Below are 15,000 nucleotides of genomic sequence, written 5' to 3' on the forward strand. Positions count from 1 at the left end.
AGAACCAGGACCAGGACCAGGGCCAGGACCAGGATCAGGACCAGAACCAGAACCAGGACCAGGACCAGGGCCAGGACCAGAACCAGGACCAGGACTTTACTTGTTTTATGAGACATTTTATATTTGAAAAACAGTTTTCATTTCACTTGTTGCAGTGAAATATATCGATATTTCGATAACAAGTGTTTTCATATAAAATTTGCCTGATGAAAATAGTTACAACTTCCCCCCCCGTTGTTTTCTGTTGATCATTTATATTCACTGCTCTTCTAACATGTTCCTCAACATGCGTCACTGTTTCCACACTGACACAAACAGACACACACTATAACACACACACACACACTATAACACACACACACACACTATAACACACACACACACACTATAACACACACACTATAACACACACACTATAACACACACACACACACACACTATAACACACACACACACGCACACACTATAACACACACACACACACACACTATAACACACACACTATAACACACACACACACACACACACTATAACACACACACTATAACACACACGCACACACTATAACACACACACTATAACACACACACACACACACACACTATAACACACACACACACTCTAAAACACACACACACACACACTATAACACACACACACACACACACACTATAACACACACACACACACACACACACACACACACACACACACACACACACTATAAACACACACACACACACACACACACACACACACACACACACACACACACACTGCCATTAAAAACCAGCGATTAAATTTAAATGAACATGTTTCTACGTCATAAATCTCTAATAAACTGATTCATTCGTTCACTACGAAGTAAAACGAGTTCAGATCATGAATGAATGAGGGAAAATAAAGCTCGTATTTATATTAATTATTCAAGATTTTAGTGATAAAAACATTCATTACTGTTTAATAAATGCACATCCAATAAGTGGATAAATAAATGATAACATTAACACTGTTGAACAATAGGAGCCTGGTTCTTTCTTTAACCGTGCGTTAGAGACGAGCGTCTGGTTGCATCTAAATTTCATCGCGTATTAATTTGGAATTGAGATATTTTGTGTGAGATGAGTGAATAATTCAGTCTGACCTTCATTTTCTTCACAACTGAACCAAAACCAGAAATCTCAGCAGAGCTCAAACTGGCTGCAGTTAAAGAAAAACATGCAACATCCAATTAATACCAAGTCATCACACACACCGCTGCACACACACACACACACACACACACACACATATGAATAACCAATTAGTGTCCAACACATGGAATTTAAATGGGAGGAATATTCTGCTGCAGCCTCAGAGGACTGGAAACACAAAGTGGAACAAAATGAGTCTGTTTTCTTATTTAAATCACATCAGAGACGGTCCACAGTGTGTGTCTGTGTGTGTGCGTCCGTGTGTGCGTCTGTGCATCTGTGTGTGTGTGTGTGTCCTTCATGTAAGTCACCGTGACGACTATAGTTTCAACACAACATGCTACAGACTCACAGACACTGAAGCTCCATCATTTATTAACAAACACACAACTTGTTGTATGTTTTCAGTGTGTGTGTGTGTGTGTGTGTGTGTGTGTGTGTGTGTGTGTGTTCAAAGCCGAGGATGAGACGGCGACAGGCAGCGTGACTAAAGACGACGAGTCTGTCCAAACCAGATTAGTGTGAACGCTCAGCAAGACTGACTCTGAAGTTTATATGAGAGACATGTCCTCATGTCTCATGTCTCATGTCTCATGTCCTCATGTCTCATGTCTCATGTCTCATGTCCTCATGTCTCATGTCTCATGTCCTCACTGTAATACATGGCATTTACCTGCTGGTAACGACGCTGTAATGATGAAAATAGTATCGAGTTAAATTAACTTTATTTCAGGTGTTTTATTCGGTTACGGGACCGAAAGCGTCTCCATCAATTAACTGAACTATTTGAAAACACTTCTAAAGAAAGATAAGAGTCATTTCTGTTTAGTTTTAGGTCTCAGTGTTGTGTGTTCTGTCCACAACTCTCACTAAAACTGTGGATTAGCCTCCATTAGCCTCCATTAGCTTCCATTAGCCTCCATTAGCCTCCATTAGCCTTGGTGGCTAGCAGCGAGCTAACTCCAGACATTTAGCATCACATCCTCTCAGACCTTGAAGGCATCACTAAGATCCTGAAGCTCCTCAGGTACCGGATGACGTCTCTGTATTAGTTTCTGTTCCTGTGCTGTGTTTACCTGCAGTGCCTCCTGCTGGCGGGTGGTGGGTAGTGCAAGCGGCTCAGTTTGATCGCCATCTGCTCCAGAGCGACTCGCTGGGCTTCACACGGACTGGAGCTCAGCTCCACCTGCAGGACACAGAGCAGGAAACAGAGGTAAATATACTGGAGGTAACAAAGCGTTGGTCCTGTAGGGGGCGCTGGACACGTAAACAACCAGAAAATACTATCAGTAGCCTATTAGCATAATTGCCTGAGTCATTTTTTGACTTACTGTTATAATATCAATAGAAATCCCAGTTTGCTGCTACAAACAGTTTCTTCTTGTTTCCAAAAACGTACAAATATGAATTAAGAATCAAGAGTCATTTATCATTTGCATCTGTACAGAAGCATGAGATGGAACAAAATGATGCAGTCAGGTCCTTATTATTATCCTATTATTTCCCATAATAACTAAAGTATATAGATACTAAATAAAACGGAATAAATATAAATAAAAAACTCTGAACTTGTGCAGGTTTGTGGAAGGAAACTAGATGTTTATTTGCGACTGTAATTATCGTCATGTGTTATATACATGGAGGAGGATATACAGGTGTGTATATATATATATATATATATATATATGTATAGACACTATAGCGTGATATGTGTGTCAGGGAACTTTTCTGTAACAGTTTCCAGAGGTCAGGACTCCACCTGTCCAACGAGCAAAAAAAATCCTGCATCAGCATCACATCTGAATAAGAAGCTTCCTCCTCGAGAGCCTGAAACAGCTCCAGGTGTCAGTGGCCTCAGAGCGAGTGAAGGGTGAAGGAAGGAGTTCAGACGTGTCACAGCAGGCAGGATAACATCCTCCTCCACTATAAATGCAAAAGAAGCTATAGGTGCGATGTGCGACAATATCATTTGGCAAAACAACGTCACATCACATCGTGTCCTCCTTTAAAACATCCTCACTGGCTTCTCTCTGTTTACTTCAGGTGGTTTCAGTGGGAACGGAGCTACATGAAGGTGAATTTACCAAAGTCAACATGGAAATTTAAAAGTAAAGATTTAAAAGTAAATATCGTACACGACCGCCCGAAAATAAGAGTCTAAACTAAAGGAATGAACCTGATTCATGCTCCACTTTATATTCAATCATGTGGACGTGTCCTGGAGAAGAGCGCGTCATTGTTTTAGCCTAAAACCGTTAAAAAGTGAGCGCCCCCTTCAGACTCACTGCACCGTTATATATCGCTAACGTTAATGCTAACGTTAATGCTAACACGCTAAGAAGACGACAACAAAGCACAAGTGACCATTTATTAATTATTAACAGCTACATTGTGTTGTCAGTGCTAACATTGGAACTAGGCCCTGTTGTTTGTGTTTTTAAGTTGTTGTTTGTGTTGTTTTGTTGTGCGTATGTTTTGGGTAAGTGAGTTCTGCAACGTAAAGGTAATTGTGTTGAGTGTTGAGTCCAGGAAGAACAGCGTTAGCTTTAGCCAAAGCTAACGGAGATCCAAATAAATGATGATGAAAAGTGCAGAGTTGCACAATGTAAACAAACTTAACAACTGCCCCCAAAGACCACAATGCATTTTAACTGGTTATTGTGAGTCTGTGTTTAATGAATTTACTCTTCAGACGTTTAGTTTCAGGTGAAAACCATCGAGTAACATGTTGCCTCCTTCTAATGAACTTAATTCATCTTTGAGCTGTTCGCCGGCGCCGCGGCAGCAGCACAGAGAACAACCTGCTCGTCCTCTGGTGGAGTCTGAGAGGATCATCTTCCTCTGAGTGTGATTAGCTGTTTACCTCCAGATGAATGAGATTCGGCCGCGCTGCGTTTTGACGGACGTGGCCTTTAAAGCCACTAGAAACACTCTCCACGCTCTCACGCCGCCGCATCTACGCATGTGCATGCATATAAATGTACAGAACACAAATCACCCATAAACCCCCCGACACACACACACACTCACATTTATCAAGAATTGCTTTTCTGTGGCACAAATTACCTCAAACACACACAGACAAACACACACACACACACACACCAGCAGCACGAATCGTTCTCACAAATTATCCTTCACACACAAATTCCTGCGGTCGCTCTCAGTATCCAGACACAATCACACAGAGGCACTCAGCGCGCCGCTCACATGTAATTGCATACAAACTATATGGAGATGAGGCTTCAATTGAACCAATGAAGGCAGAGTGTGTACAAACAGCGACACACACACACACACACACTTCCTCATTCAGTAACAATCTGAATAAAGTGTTGTCGAGTTGCGTTCGCCGTCCGATCTACTTAGCAGACTCGACGGAAGGATCTGGAAAGGTCATCCAATCTGTGGAAGGCAGAGCCGCTCAATCAGAGAGCTAATAAACAAACCGGCAACACACAATCACCGGCGGCGCTGCTGCGTCTCCGTGTTCAGGTGTGTTTCCACGCCGCCGTGTTTGCGGCTACGCAAATGAAACGAACTGGAAGCTCCAGCAGAACTGAACCTCTCACTTTGTCTAAATGTCTCTCCACTTTCCTTCATTACTTCTCTCTTGGCTGCGTTGGCAGGATGTTTGCTGCCTGGTTAGTCGGTCAGAGAGTCACTGAATCAGTCGCGTTGTTCATTAGCAGCTCACAACGCTCTAATATCCTCCTCCACACAGATTATAACTCTCAATCTGAGCTCAGGATTACTTTATAAAGACGTGGATTCATGGATTCACGGGGGATTTGAATCATCTGCCTACAAATTTAATTTGAGGAGGAAAATTTAAACCCTCACGTTACTGGTGGAGTTCCTCAGGGTTCTATTCTTGGTCCTCTATAGTTTTAAGATGATGCTTCACTTGTGTTTGGTTCCATTTAGCTATAGTATATTAGCTGTATGTGCAAATGGATGGGTTGGAGAAACTTTATCTGATCTATCTTTAATCTGCAGGAACATCTATTAGCTGTACTTTGACTTTAACTCTTACATTTAAACAGAGGTTCATGGCGTCTCCTCTAGTTTCTCATCTTTCAAGAAACTTTTTGTCCTCAGAGTTTTTAAATCAGAATTGGATCTAAAGATTTATCTCCAGAGGATGAAGGAGACGGAGGAGATTAAAAATATATGTATAAAAAAATATAAATATCTTTATTGGATCTGTAAATGAGTTTGAACTGTTTCTTCTTTCTCATAAACTGACCTCAGTGCTCCTCCTCCTCCTCCTCCTCCTCCTCCTCCTCCTCCTCCTCCTCCTCTTCCTCATCTCTCACTCTTTCTCGTCAGGATCTGACTGCTTTATGTCAGTTAATTATTGCCTAATTAGTTTTCTTGTTAATTAGAATATTCAAAATTGTTAATTAGCTGTATTAATGGGACCTGCCCCCCCCGACACACACACACACACACAGACACACAACTCCTGTCAAACATCTTAACATGACTTCTTCTTCTTCTTCTTCTTCTTCCTGATAAAGTGCTGACTGACTGTCTAGTTTAGAAGGTCGTGCACCGTGTTTATTTATTCTGAAATAAACTCGGCTGCATTTACGTTGTCGATTCATGAGCATCATCCCTCAAATAACGAAACTGAACTGAACACTGGACAGAGACCAGAGACCACATGTCCAGGCGTGAACCACCAGAGGAGGTTTGGATGTAGATGTAGACGCAGGTTTAGTTTAGATTAATATAAAATGTTAAATTAAAAAAAGTTTTTAGTTTTTGTGTTTTCTGTGTTGTGTTTGGATGGAGGAACCTGTCAGGAAGCATCTGCAAACAAACGAAGAATAAAAATTTGAAATTAAAATCCAGCGTCAGCAGGATTCCTGTTGTCTTGTCCTCCGTCCATCCCTCCATCAGGCTGAGTGACCTTGTTTTTCATTTACTGATAATTACATGGATTTATTCCACTGAGAGGCTTTAATTAGAACATATTGATCCACTCCATCATCTCCTGCTTCTCCTCCACACATCCCTCCATCCACCCCTCCCTCCATCAGCCCCGAACACAGTCACACTGATGATAATAATAATAATAAAAATAATAATAATAATAATAATAATGATGATGGTGACGTCATGTGATCCATCCATCGGTCTTTAATGCTCAGATCTCCTCAATAACCATTCGTCTGTGATAGTTAATTAATCAGTTACATCTTAGATGAAGTTGTTCTTATTTAAACGCAGTGAGAAGAGAAGGAAGAAGAAGGAGAAGAAGCGTTGAGATGCTGGTTGGAGCAGAGAAACGCTGCTTAATATTTATTTATTTATTTATTTTGAGATGTTTGATTCATTATTTTTGGGGCCAATCCATTTCAGCCTCTCTCCATATTTAATTAAAATATCATTTTAGGACATAATTAAGTTTTTAAAAGCATGTGGAGCTCCCCCTGGTGGCCAGCTGCAGTATCGGTCCCATAAGTCCCGCCCACTCTATGTTAGTGGGCGGGACTAAAGTTCACATCACAACCATTTTAGATAGTTAATATAATCTTATTAATATAATTATAATATAATAATTATTAATTATTATCATATAATTATATTTTTATTTTATTTGTTGTAATTGTTCTTCTCTGCACTAAAACTAATACTGACAGTCAGTCGTCGTTATTTACAGGTTGTTGTTCTGTTGTGTTACTGGTCCGGTTCCTTTATACAGAACCAAGATGGAGGAGTTCTAGCCTCAGTCCGTCCAACAGGAGCAGGAGGAGGAGGAGGAGGAGGAGACGGGCGGCCATCTTGGCAGCGTGTGGCCCCCGGCTCCTGACGTCCGAGCTAATTATGCATGAAATCAAATATGATTTAAATGATTTTAAAACAACTTCACATGAAGCTACAGCAGCAAAACACACTCTCAGCGGGGGGGGGGGGGGGGGGGGGGGGGGGGGCTCCTCACTGTCAGCTGGAAGAGGAGGAGGAGTGTGTGTTGTAGTGTGTGTGTGTGTGTTGTAGTGTGTGTGTGTTGTAGTGTGTGTTGTAGTGTGTGTGTGTGTGTGTCTGTGTGTGTGTGTGTGTGTGTGTGTGTGTCGTAGTGTGTAAAGTATGAAGTAGAATAAAAAGCTGAGGACATTAAAAATGCAGCGAATTCATCCAGAATCAAATTATCTTGAATCAAAGTCGACTCGTATCCATCACACACACACACACACACACACACACACACACACACACACACACACACACACACACACACACAAACACACACACACACAACACACACACACACAGACTCCAACAGTGAACCATTAAACTTTTAAACCTTTAAACCTTTAATCTCATTTCATCTCATGTATTTATGTTTAATTACTTTTATTCACGATTGTTTAAATTTGTTCATGTTTATTTATGTTTATTTGTTTGTTTAAATTTATTTACAGTATTAACGTTTATTCATTTTTGTGGTTTATTCAAGTTTATTGACATTTATTTGCGTTTATGTGTTTGTTAACATGTCGTTTATCTGCAGGACGGGAATTAGGATCCATTCAATCTTAACCCTCCTCCTCCTCCTCCTCCTCCTCCTCCTCCTCCTCCTCTCCTCCTCCTCCTCCTCACCTCCTCCTCCTCCTTCTCCTCCTCCTTTCCTCCCACTCCTCCTCTCCTCCTCCTCTTCTCCTCCTCCTCCTCCTCCTCTTCTTCTCCTCCTCCTCCACCTCCTCTCCTCCTCCTCTCCTCCTCCACCTCTCCTCCTCCTCCTCCTCTTCTCCACTCCCCTCCTCTTCTCTCCTCTCCTCTCCTCCTCCTCCTCCTCCTCCTCCTCCTCTTTCTCCACCTCTTCCTCCTCCTCCACCTCCTCCTCCTCCACCTCCTCAGATGTAGAAAGTCGACCAAGGGCAGCGTTAGATATTTAATATTTCATATTTCGTGCTGTTGTTTCTCAGTGTTTCAGTGTTAAAGCTTCTTCACACGAAGAAATTCATCACAATTTATCCACAACATCTGTTATTCTTACATCTGCCACACACACAATACACACAATACACACACACAATACACACAATACACACACTGCACACAATACACACACACAATACACACAATACACACACACAATACACACAATACACACACTGCACACAATACACACACACAATACACACAATACACACACTGCACACAACACACACACACAATACACACAACACACACACAATACACACACACAAAACACACAACACACACACAATACACACACACAATACACACAATACACACACAATACACACACACAATACACACAATAAACACACACTAACACACACACAATACACACAATACACACACAATACACACACACACTTACACACACACAATACACACACTAACACACACTAACACTAACACACACACAACACACACACTAACACACACACTAACACTAACACACACACACTAACACACACACACTAACACACACACACTATAACACACTAACACACACACTAACACACACACACTAACACACACACACTATAACACACTAACACACACACTAACACACACACACACACACTAACACACACACTAACACACAGACACTAACACACAGACACACACACACAGACACACACTAACACACAGACACACACACACAGACACACACAGACACACACACAGAGACACACACACACAGACACACACACACTAACACACACACACAGACACACACACAGACACACACACACAGACACACACACACTAACACACACACACACACACTAACACACACACTAACACACACTAACACACACACACTAACACACAGACACTAACACACAGACACACACACACAGACACACACTAACACACAGACACACACACACAGACACTAACACACAGACACACACACAGAGACACACACACACAGACACACACACACTAACACACACACACAGACACACACAGACACACACACACAGACACACACACTAACACACACACACACACACACACAGACACACACACAGACACACACACACAGACACACACACACACACACACAGACACACACAGACACACACACACACAGACACACACAGACACACACACAGACACACACAGACACACACAGACACACACACAGACACACACAGACACACACACACTAACACTATCATCCAACTTCTTGGTCAAAGCGGAATAATTGTCAATGAATATTTAACAAGGTTTCAGATGGTGGGATAGACATCACCCTCACACACGCACACACACACACACACACACACACACACACACAGACACACACAGACACACACCCTGTCTGTGGGTAGTGATGCTGGGGTCAGTGGTGCGTTCAGCAGCTGGTGGATTAGTGGAGGGAGATGATGAAGTGCAGAATAAATACTAAATAAACGCCCTCTGCTCCACATACGGTGAAACAGCGCGGCGCTGGCGGCCATTTTGTGTCCCCCTCAACAACCCCCCCCCCCCCCCCCCAGGTCCAGGTCCAGGTCTCAGATCTCTGGTCATGTGACCTTAAAACCTAAACTCTTCACATTTAGAGCTGAACCCTTGGATGAAACGTCTCCTACAAACAGTAGAAACAGTTTCTGTTTATATGTTACTATGTTTATATGTTTATATGTTACTATGTTTATATATTACTATGTTTATATGTTACTATGTTTATATGTTTATATGTTACTATGTTTATATGTTTATATGTTACTATGTTTATATGTTTATATGTTACTATGTTTATATATTACTATGTTTATATGTTACTATGTTTATATGTTACTATGTTTATATGTTTATATGTTACTATGTTTATATATTTATATGTTACTATGTTTATATATTACTATGTTACTATGTTTATATATTACTATGTTTATATGTTACTATGTTTATATATTTATATGTTACTATGTTTATATATTACTATGTTTATATGTTACTATGTTTATATATTTATATGTTACTATGTTTATATGTTTATATGTTTATATGTTACTATGTTTATATGTTTATATGTTACTATATTTATATATTACTATGTTTATATGTTACTATGTTTATATGTTTATATGTTACTATGTTTATATGTTTATATGTTTATATGTTTATATGTTACTATGTTTATATATTACTATGTTACTATGTTTATATGTTTATATGTTTATATGTTACTATGTTTATATGTTTATATGTTACTATATTTATATATTTATATGTTACTATGTTTATATATTACTATGTTTATATGTTACTATGTTTATATGTTACTATGTTTATATGTTTATATGTTACTATGTTTATATGTTTATATGTTACTATGTTACTGTGTTTATATGTTACTATGTTACTATATTTATATATTACTATGTTACTATATTTATATATTACTATGTTACTATATTTATATATTACTATGTTACTATATTTATATATTACTATGTTACTATATTTATATGTTACTATGTTTATATGTTACTATGTTTATATGTTTATATGTTTATATGTTACTATGTTTATATGTTTATATGTTACTATGTTTATATGTTTATATGTTACTATGTTACTGTGTTTATATGTTACTATGTTACTATATTTATATATTACTATGTTACTATATTTATATATTACTATGTTACTATGTTACTATGTTTATATGTTACTATGTTTGTATGTTACTATGTTACTATATTAATATGTTACTATGTTACTTTATTTATATATTACTATGTTACTATGTTCATATATTAGTATATTTATATATTAGTCTATTCATAAATCTATATCAGGGCTGTGCTGTTTTACCAGTAATGCTCATATGATTATTTTTGTGTGAATCATCATTTATCATTTTTATTTTCTATGCAGACGTTCAGTTACTGTTATTTTCAGTTTAATTCATTTCATTTATTTACTTCATTTTTAATTCACAGAGAAAATGCATTAAATGAAGTTAAAGATTGATTTTGTCGTTGTTGATATCGTGATAATATCAGTATTGTGACAGCCCTAATTTATTTATTAGCATACTTGTATATGTATTATTATGTTTCTATGTGTTATATTTATTAGTATATTTCTGTATTAGAGTGAAACTGTAAATCTGACTGTGGATCATGATGCTGCTGAATCTTCTGCTGAATGAATGAGTCAAACTAAACGAGTGAAGCTCAGCCTGACGTCTAATATCATCAGTTACTGGTCAAACTTTAACAGACACTGAGCTTCATTCCTTCTCTCCTCCCGCCCCCCCACCCTCTCCCCCCTCTCCCCCTCTCCCCCCCTCATTGTCATCAGCAGCCCTTACAGCCAATCTGCTGCCCATAAAGCTGTCTCCAGCTGGATGATGTACAGCTCCACAATCACCTTATCTGCCTGAGATTTACTGTGCCTCACAGGTACAGAGACAAAAACAGCCTCCACACCTCCGTCACCCCCCTCCTCCCGTTTTTATCACTCTTCCATCAAACCCTGCTGCCATCCTCTCGTCTTCCGCTCCGTCTCTCCTCCCATACCTCCACACCTTCTCTCCTTTCGTTTTATCTCTTTATAGCCTGCTTCCATCCCTCCATCCTTCATCTCCCTCTTAACGTCTCCATTTTGCTCATGAATGCTTCTACATGTTGGTTGGTGTCCTTTTATTTTCTATTTAACTGTATTATTAAAAATAACGAGAACAATATATATTATCTATATCTAGAAAATGGTGACGTGTGTTTACTGCTGCAAAACTGAAATAATAAAGTATTTATTCTACTTCTTTCACACTATTCTCTACCCAGATATTATATTATATTATATTATATTATATTATATTATATTATATTATATTATATTATATCAGATACTTTATCTTGAGGAATTTCAGTCCAGTTTCCAGTAACTTCATCACATATAGTAATAATAATAATAATAATAATAATAATAATAATTATAATAATAGAGTTGGTTCCTCAGAGGATGGAAACCTCATATATAGATTCACCTTTGTCTCTGTTTCCTGAATAATTTGTCATATGCTGATGTTTTAAATTTTTTATTATTTTAGATTTATTCTATTCTACTACACTTTTATTTTGTTATATTTAATTTGTTTCTTTCCTTCCTCCTCGTCAGCCTTCAACTCTTATTTTTTTCTTTTGTCTTGTTTTTGTTCCATCACCTCTCCATTTCTCTCATCCCTCCATCTCCATCCTCTCCTCTACACCTCCATCCTTTAGTCCCTTTACAGAAACACCAGCACAGTGATACACAGTGATACACACCTCACTATTAAACACACACACACAGGAGGAGGAAGATCTAAATGTGTGTATCTCAGTTTGTGTCCAGTGCTCTGTTTTGCATTATTAATATTATTATTATTATTATTGTTGTTGTTGTTGTTGTTATTGTTGCGGTTGTTACTGATTATTTTCAGTCTCTCTCTGGTTTCTTGAATCGATTCAACGTTAAATATGAATTTGAACAAAATGAGGAATTTAAACTCAAAGAAATAGTTTGTTTAGACATTTTTCAGATCCAGCGTCTGTTTTATTTTTTCATTCGTTCCTGTAGAGTTTATGATGCGTCTGTACGCGGGGTTTCTCTGAGGGAACATGTGTCTTTCAGACTGAGCTGATGTTTGTTGGTTTCGGCCGGTTCCTCTACAGACAAACGTCACGTTCAAACTTTCCTCCTTCGCTCCTTCTCCGACTCAAACTTTTTTTTCCAGTCGCAGAATGAAAACTCATTTCTCGTCTCTCCAGGCGTCGTCTCGTTAACCGAGCGTCGCCGCCGCCTTTCCTTCAACTTTCATCTAACGCCACCACTTCCTCTGATAATCACGGCGCCATGTTAAACAGGGGAGTGTGACACCAGCCATCTGTGGCTCAGAAAAAAAGAGAAAGAAGAAGAAGAAAAGAAAAACAGCCCAACTGCACAGCTCCGCTCTTACATCCCGTAATTAAATATTTGAGGAATATCAGGAATGAAAATTAAAACAGAAAGAGCCCGGCGCCTCCACCCTCACTTTATTGGCTCTCAGAGTGCATTAGAAACGTCAGACGTCTCCGGCAAAGACACAGAAAGAGCCGGCTGCTTTTTTTTAAACTCACTTTATAAATTACATTTTGGAGTGCTCTGGCATGCTAATACCTGCCGCCACGGAGAGCACACAGCGTTAATTATTTCTTATTGGGATCGGCGGCGCTCATTTGCATATTTCATTTAGCTGTTGTAGATGTTGCAGGTGGGAGGAGGAGAGCAGTGATGAGGCTCCGGATGGATCGACTGGAGCTCAACTCACTGAGAGGTCAGAAAGTGTTGGAGGAACTTGAGCTTGTTTCACTAAAGCATCAATTAAAAGCTCATTTAGACTGAAACCAGTGAGACTGTGGAAGAGGCTGATGATTTAAAACACAGACGGGTTAAAGGTGAATGTTTAACAGTTTGCTCAGGTCTGACTTCATAAAACACACCAGGATTTATTTGAAATTGTTTCAGACTTTAAATCAACTTTCACTGACTCACTCCAGGTAAACATTGTCCTCTCATCATTCCAGCCTAGTGAAGGATGTTCATGAACATCTCGGCCTCTTTTGAAAGACACGACTCTGAAGTTTCTAGAATCTCTCTAAGGGGTTTTGTTCTGGAGGAATCACTGTTAAAAATGACAAATGTGTCGATCATCAGCATCCAGGGTCTGGAGGTGGAAGCAGTGGACCACTACAAGGACCTGGGAGTCCACATGGACCACAGGCTGGACCGGAGGGACAACAGTGACGCTGTGGACTAGAAGGACCTGAGTAGACTCTGGTTTCTCAGGAAGCTCAGGTCTTTGAATGATGCACTGAGTTTCTAGAGTCTTTCAACAAACTGATCTGAAAGGTTGGACATGTGATCAGTCATTTGTCTCAGTGAGGGACAGGAGGACACTGGATAAACTGCTGTCCATTCTGAACAATCCATCCATCACTACAGCAACACTAGAGGGTCAGAGGAGCTCGTTCTCCATCAGACTGATTCACAGTGAACAGAACTTCTTTTATTCCTCATTCTCCAGCTGGAGAACAGCTCAACTTTTCGTGACAATTAAGCTCCTTTACCAATTAATTTCCCTCACGGATCATTAAAGTCTGTCTAAGTCTAAGTCTATAATGACTTTTATCAGTGAAACCAGAATAAAATGACGTATTACATCAAACACAGCTGGAGTCCAGAGCTCTGATTGGTTCATGGAGCTGCTGCTGTTAAATAAACCAGCAGAGGAACCATGGAGGGTTAAAGCTGAGGAAAACACAAACAACTCCCACCTCCGAGGAGAAATCACCTCCTCCAGGAGGAGCTCAGTCCTCCAGCTCATGGTTCATCTCACAACTAAAGGAACCTGTTTGTTCTCAGAGAACACGTAGAACTAGAAGCTTTGACTCTAACTGGACCAACCTCCTCCAGGATCTCGACACAAACCCACAAAACAAGTTTCTACCACGTTTCTGACGTGATTTACATCTATTTATTAGACATTTCTCCAGAAGAATAATAACTTTTGAGAAAACATTAAAAACGAGTAAAACTCAAATAATAATGAGCATGAACCATCGTATCGACCCTGATCTGCTGCTTTAATGATGTGGATACAAATATTTCTTTACCTATTTATTTATTTATTTATTCTTTGTCTATGTACGGCTGCATGTGGACACACATGAACTTCTATTTATATAAGTGACGTTATATTGTAAATATATTTATATAATAAATGTGTGTGTATGTATTTAAACAGTATAAATAGTGCAGGAAACTAGTGGTAGAACAA

General features: G+C 39.3%; 1 protein-coding gene across 1 annotated transcript in view; it reads right to left on the reverse strand.

The window, feature by feature from the left end:
- Positions 1 to 15,000, reverse strand: part of akap6 (A kinase (PRKA) anchor protein 6) — a 92,791-nt gene that overhangs the window by 38,600 nt on the left and 39,191 nt on the right. The window contains exon 14 of the mRNA XM_047611122.1: positions 2,270 to 2,379. Coding sequence (XP_047467078.1) covers positions 2,270 to 2,379 — 110 coding nt within the window. The remainder of the gene's footprint in view (positions 1 to 2,269; positions 2,380 to 15,000) is intronic.

This window comes from Mugil cephalus, chromosome 17, assembly GCF_022458985.1.
Source record: "Mugil cephalus isolate CIBA_MC_2020 chromosome 17, CIBA_Mcephalus_1.1, whole genome shotgun sequence".
Lineage (NCBI taxonomy): Eukaryota > Metazoa > Chordata > Actinopteri > Mugiliformes > Mugilidae > Mugil > Mugil cephalus.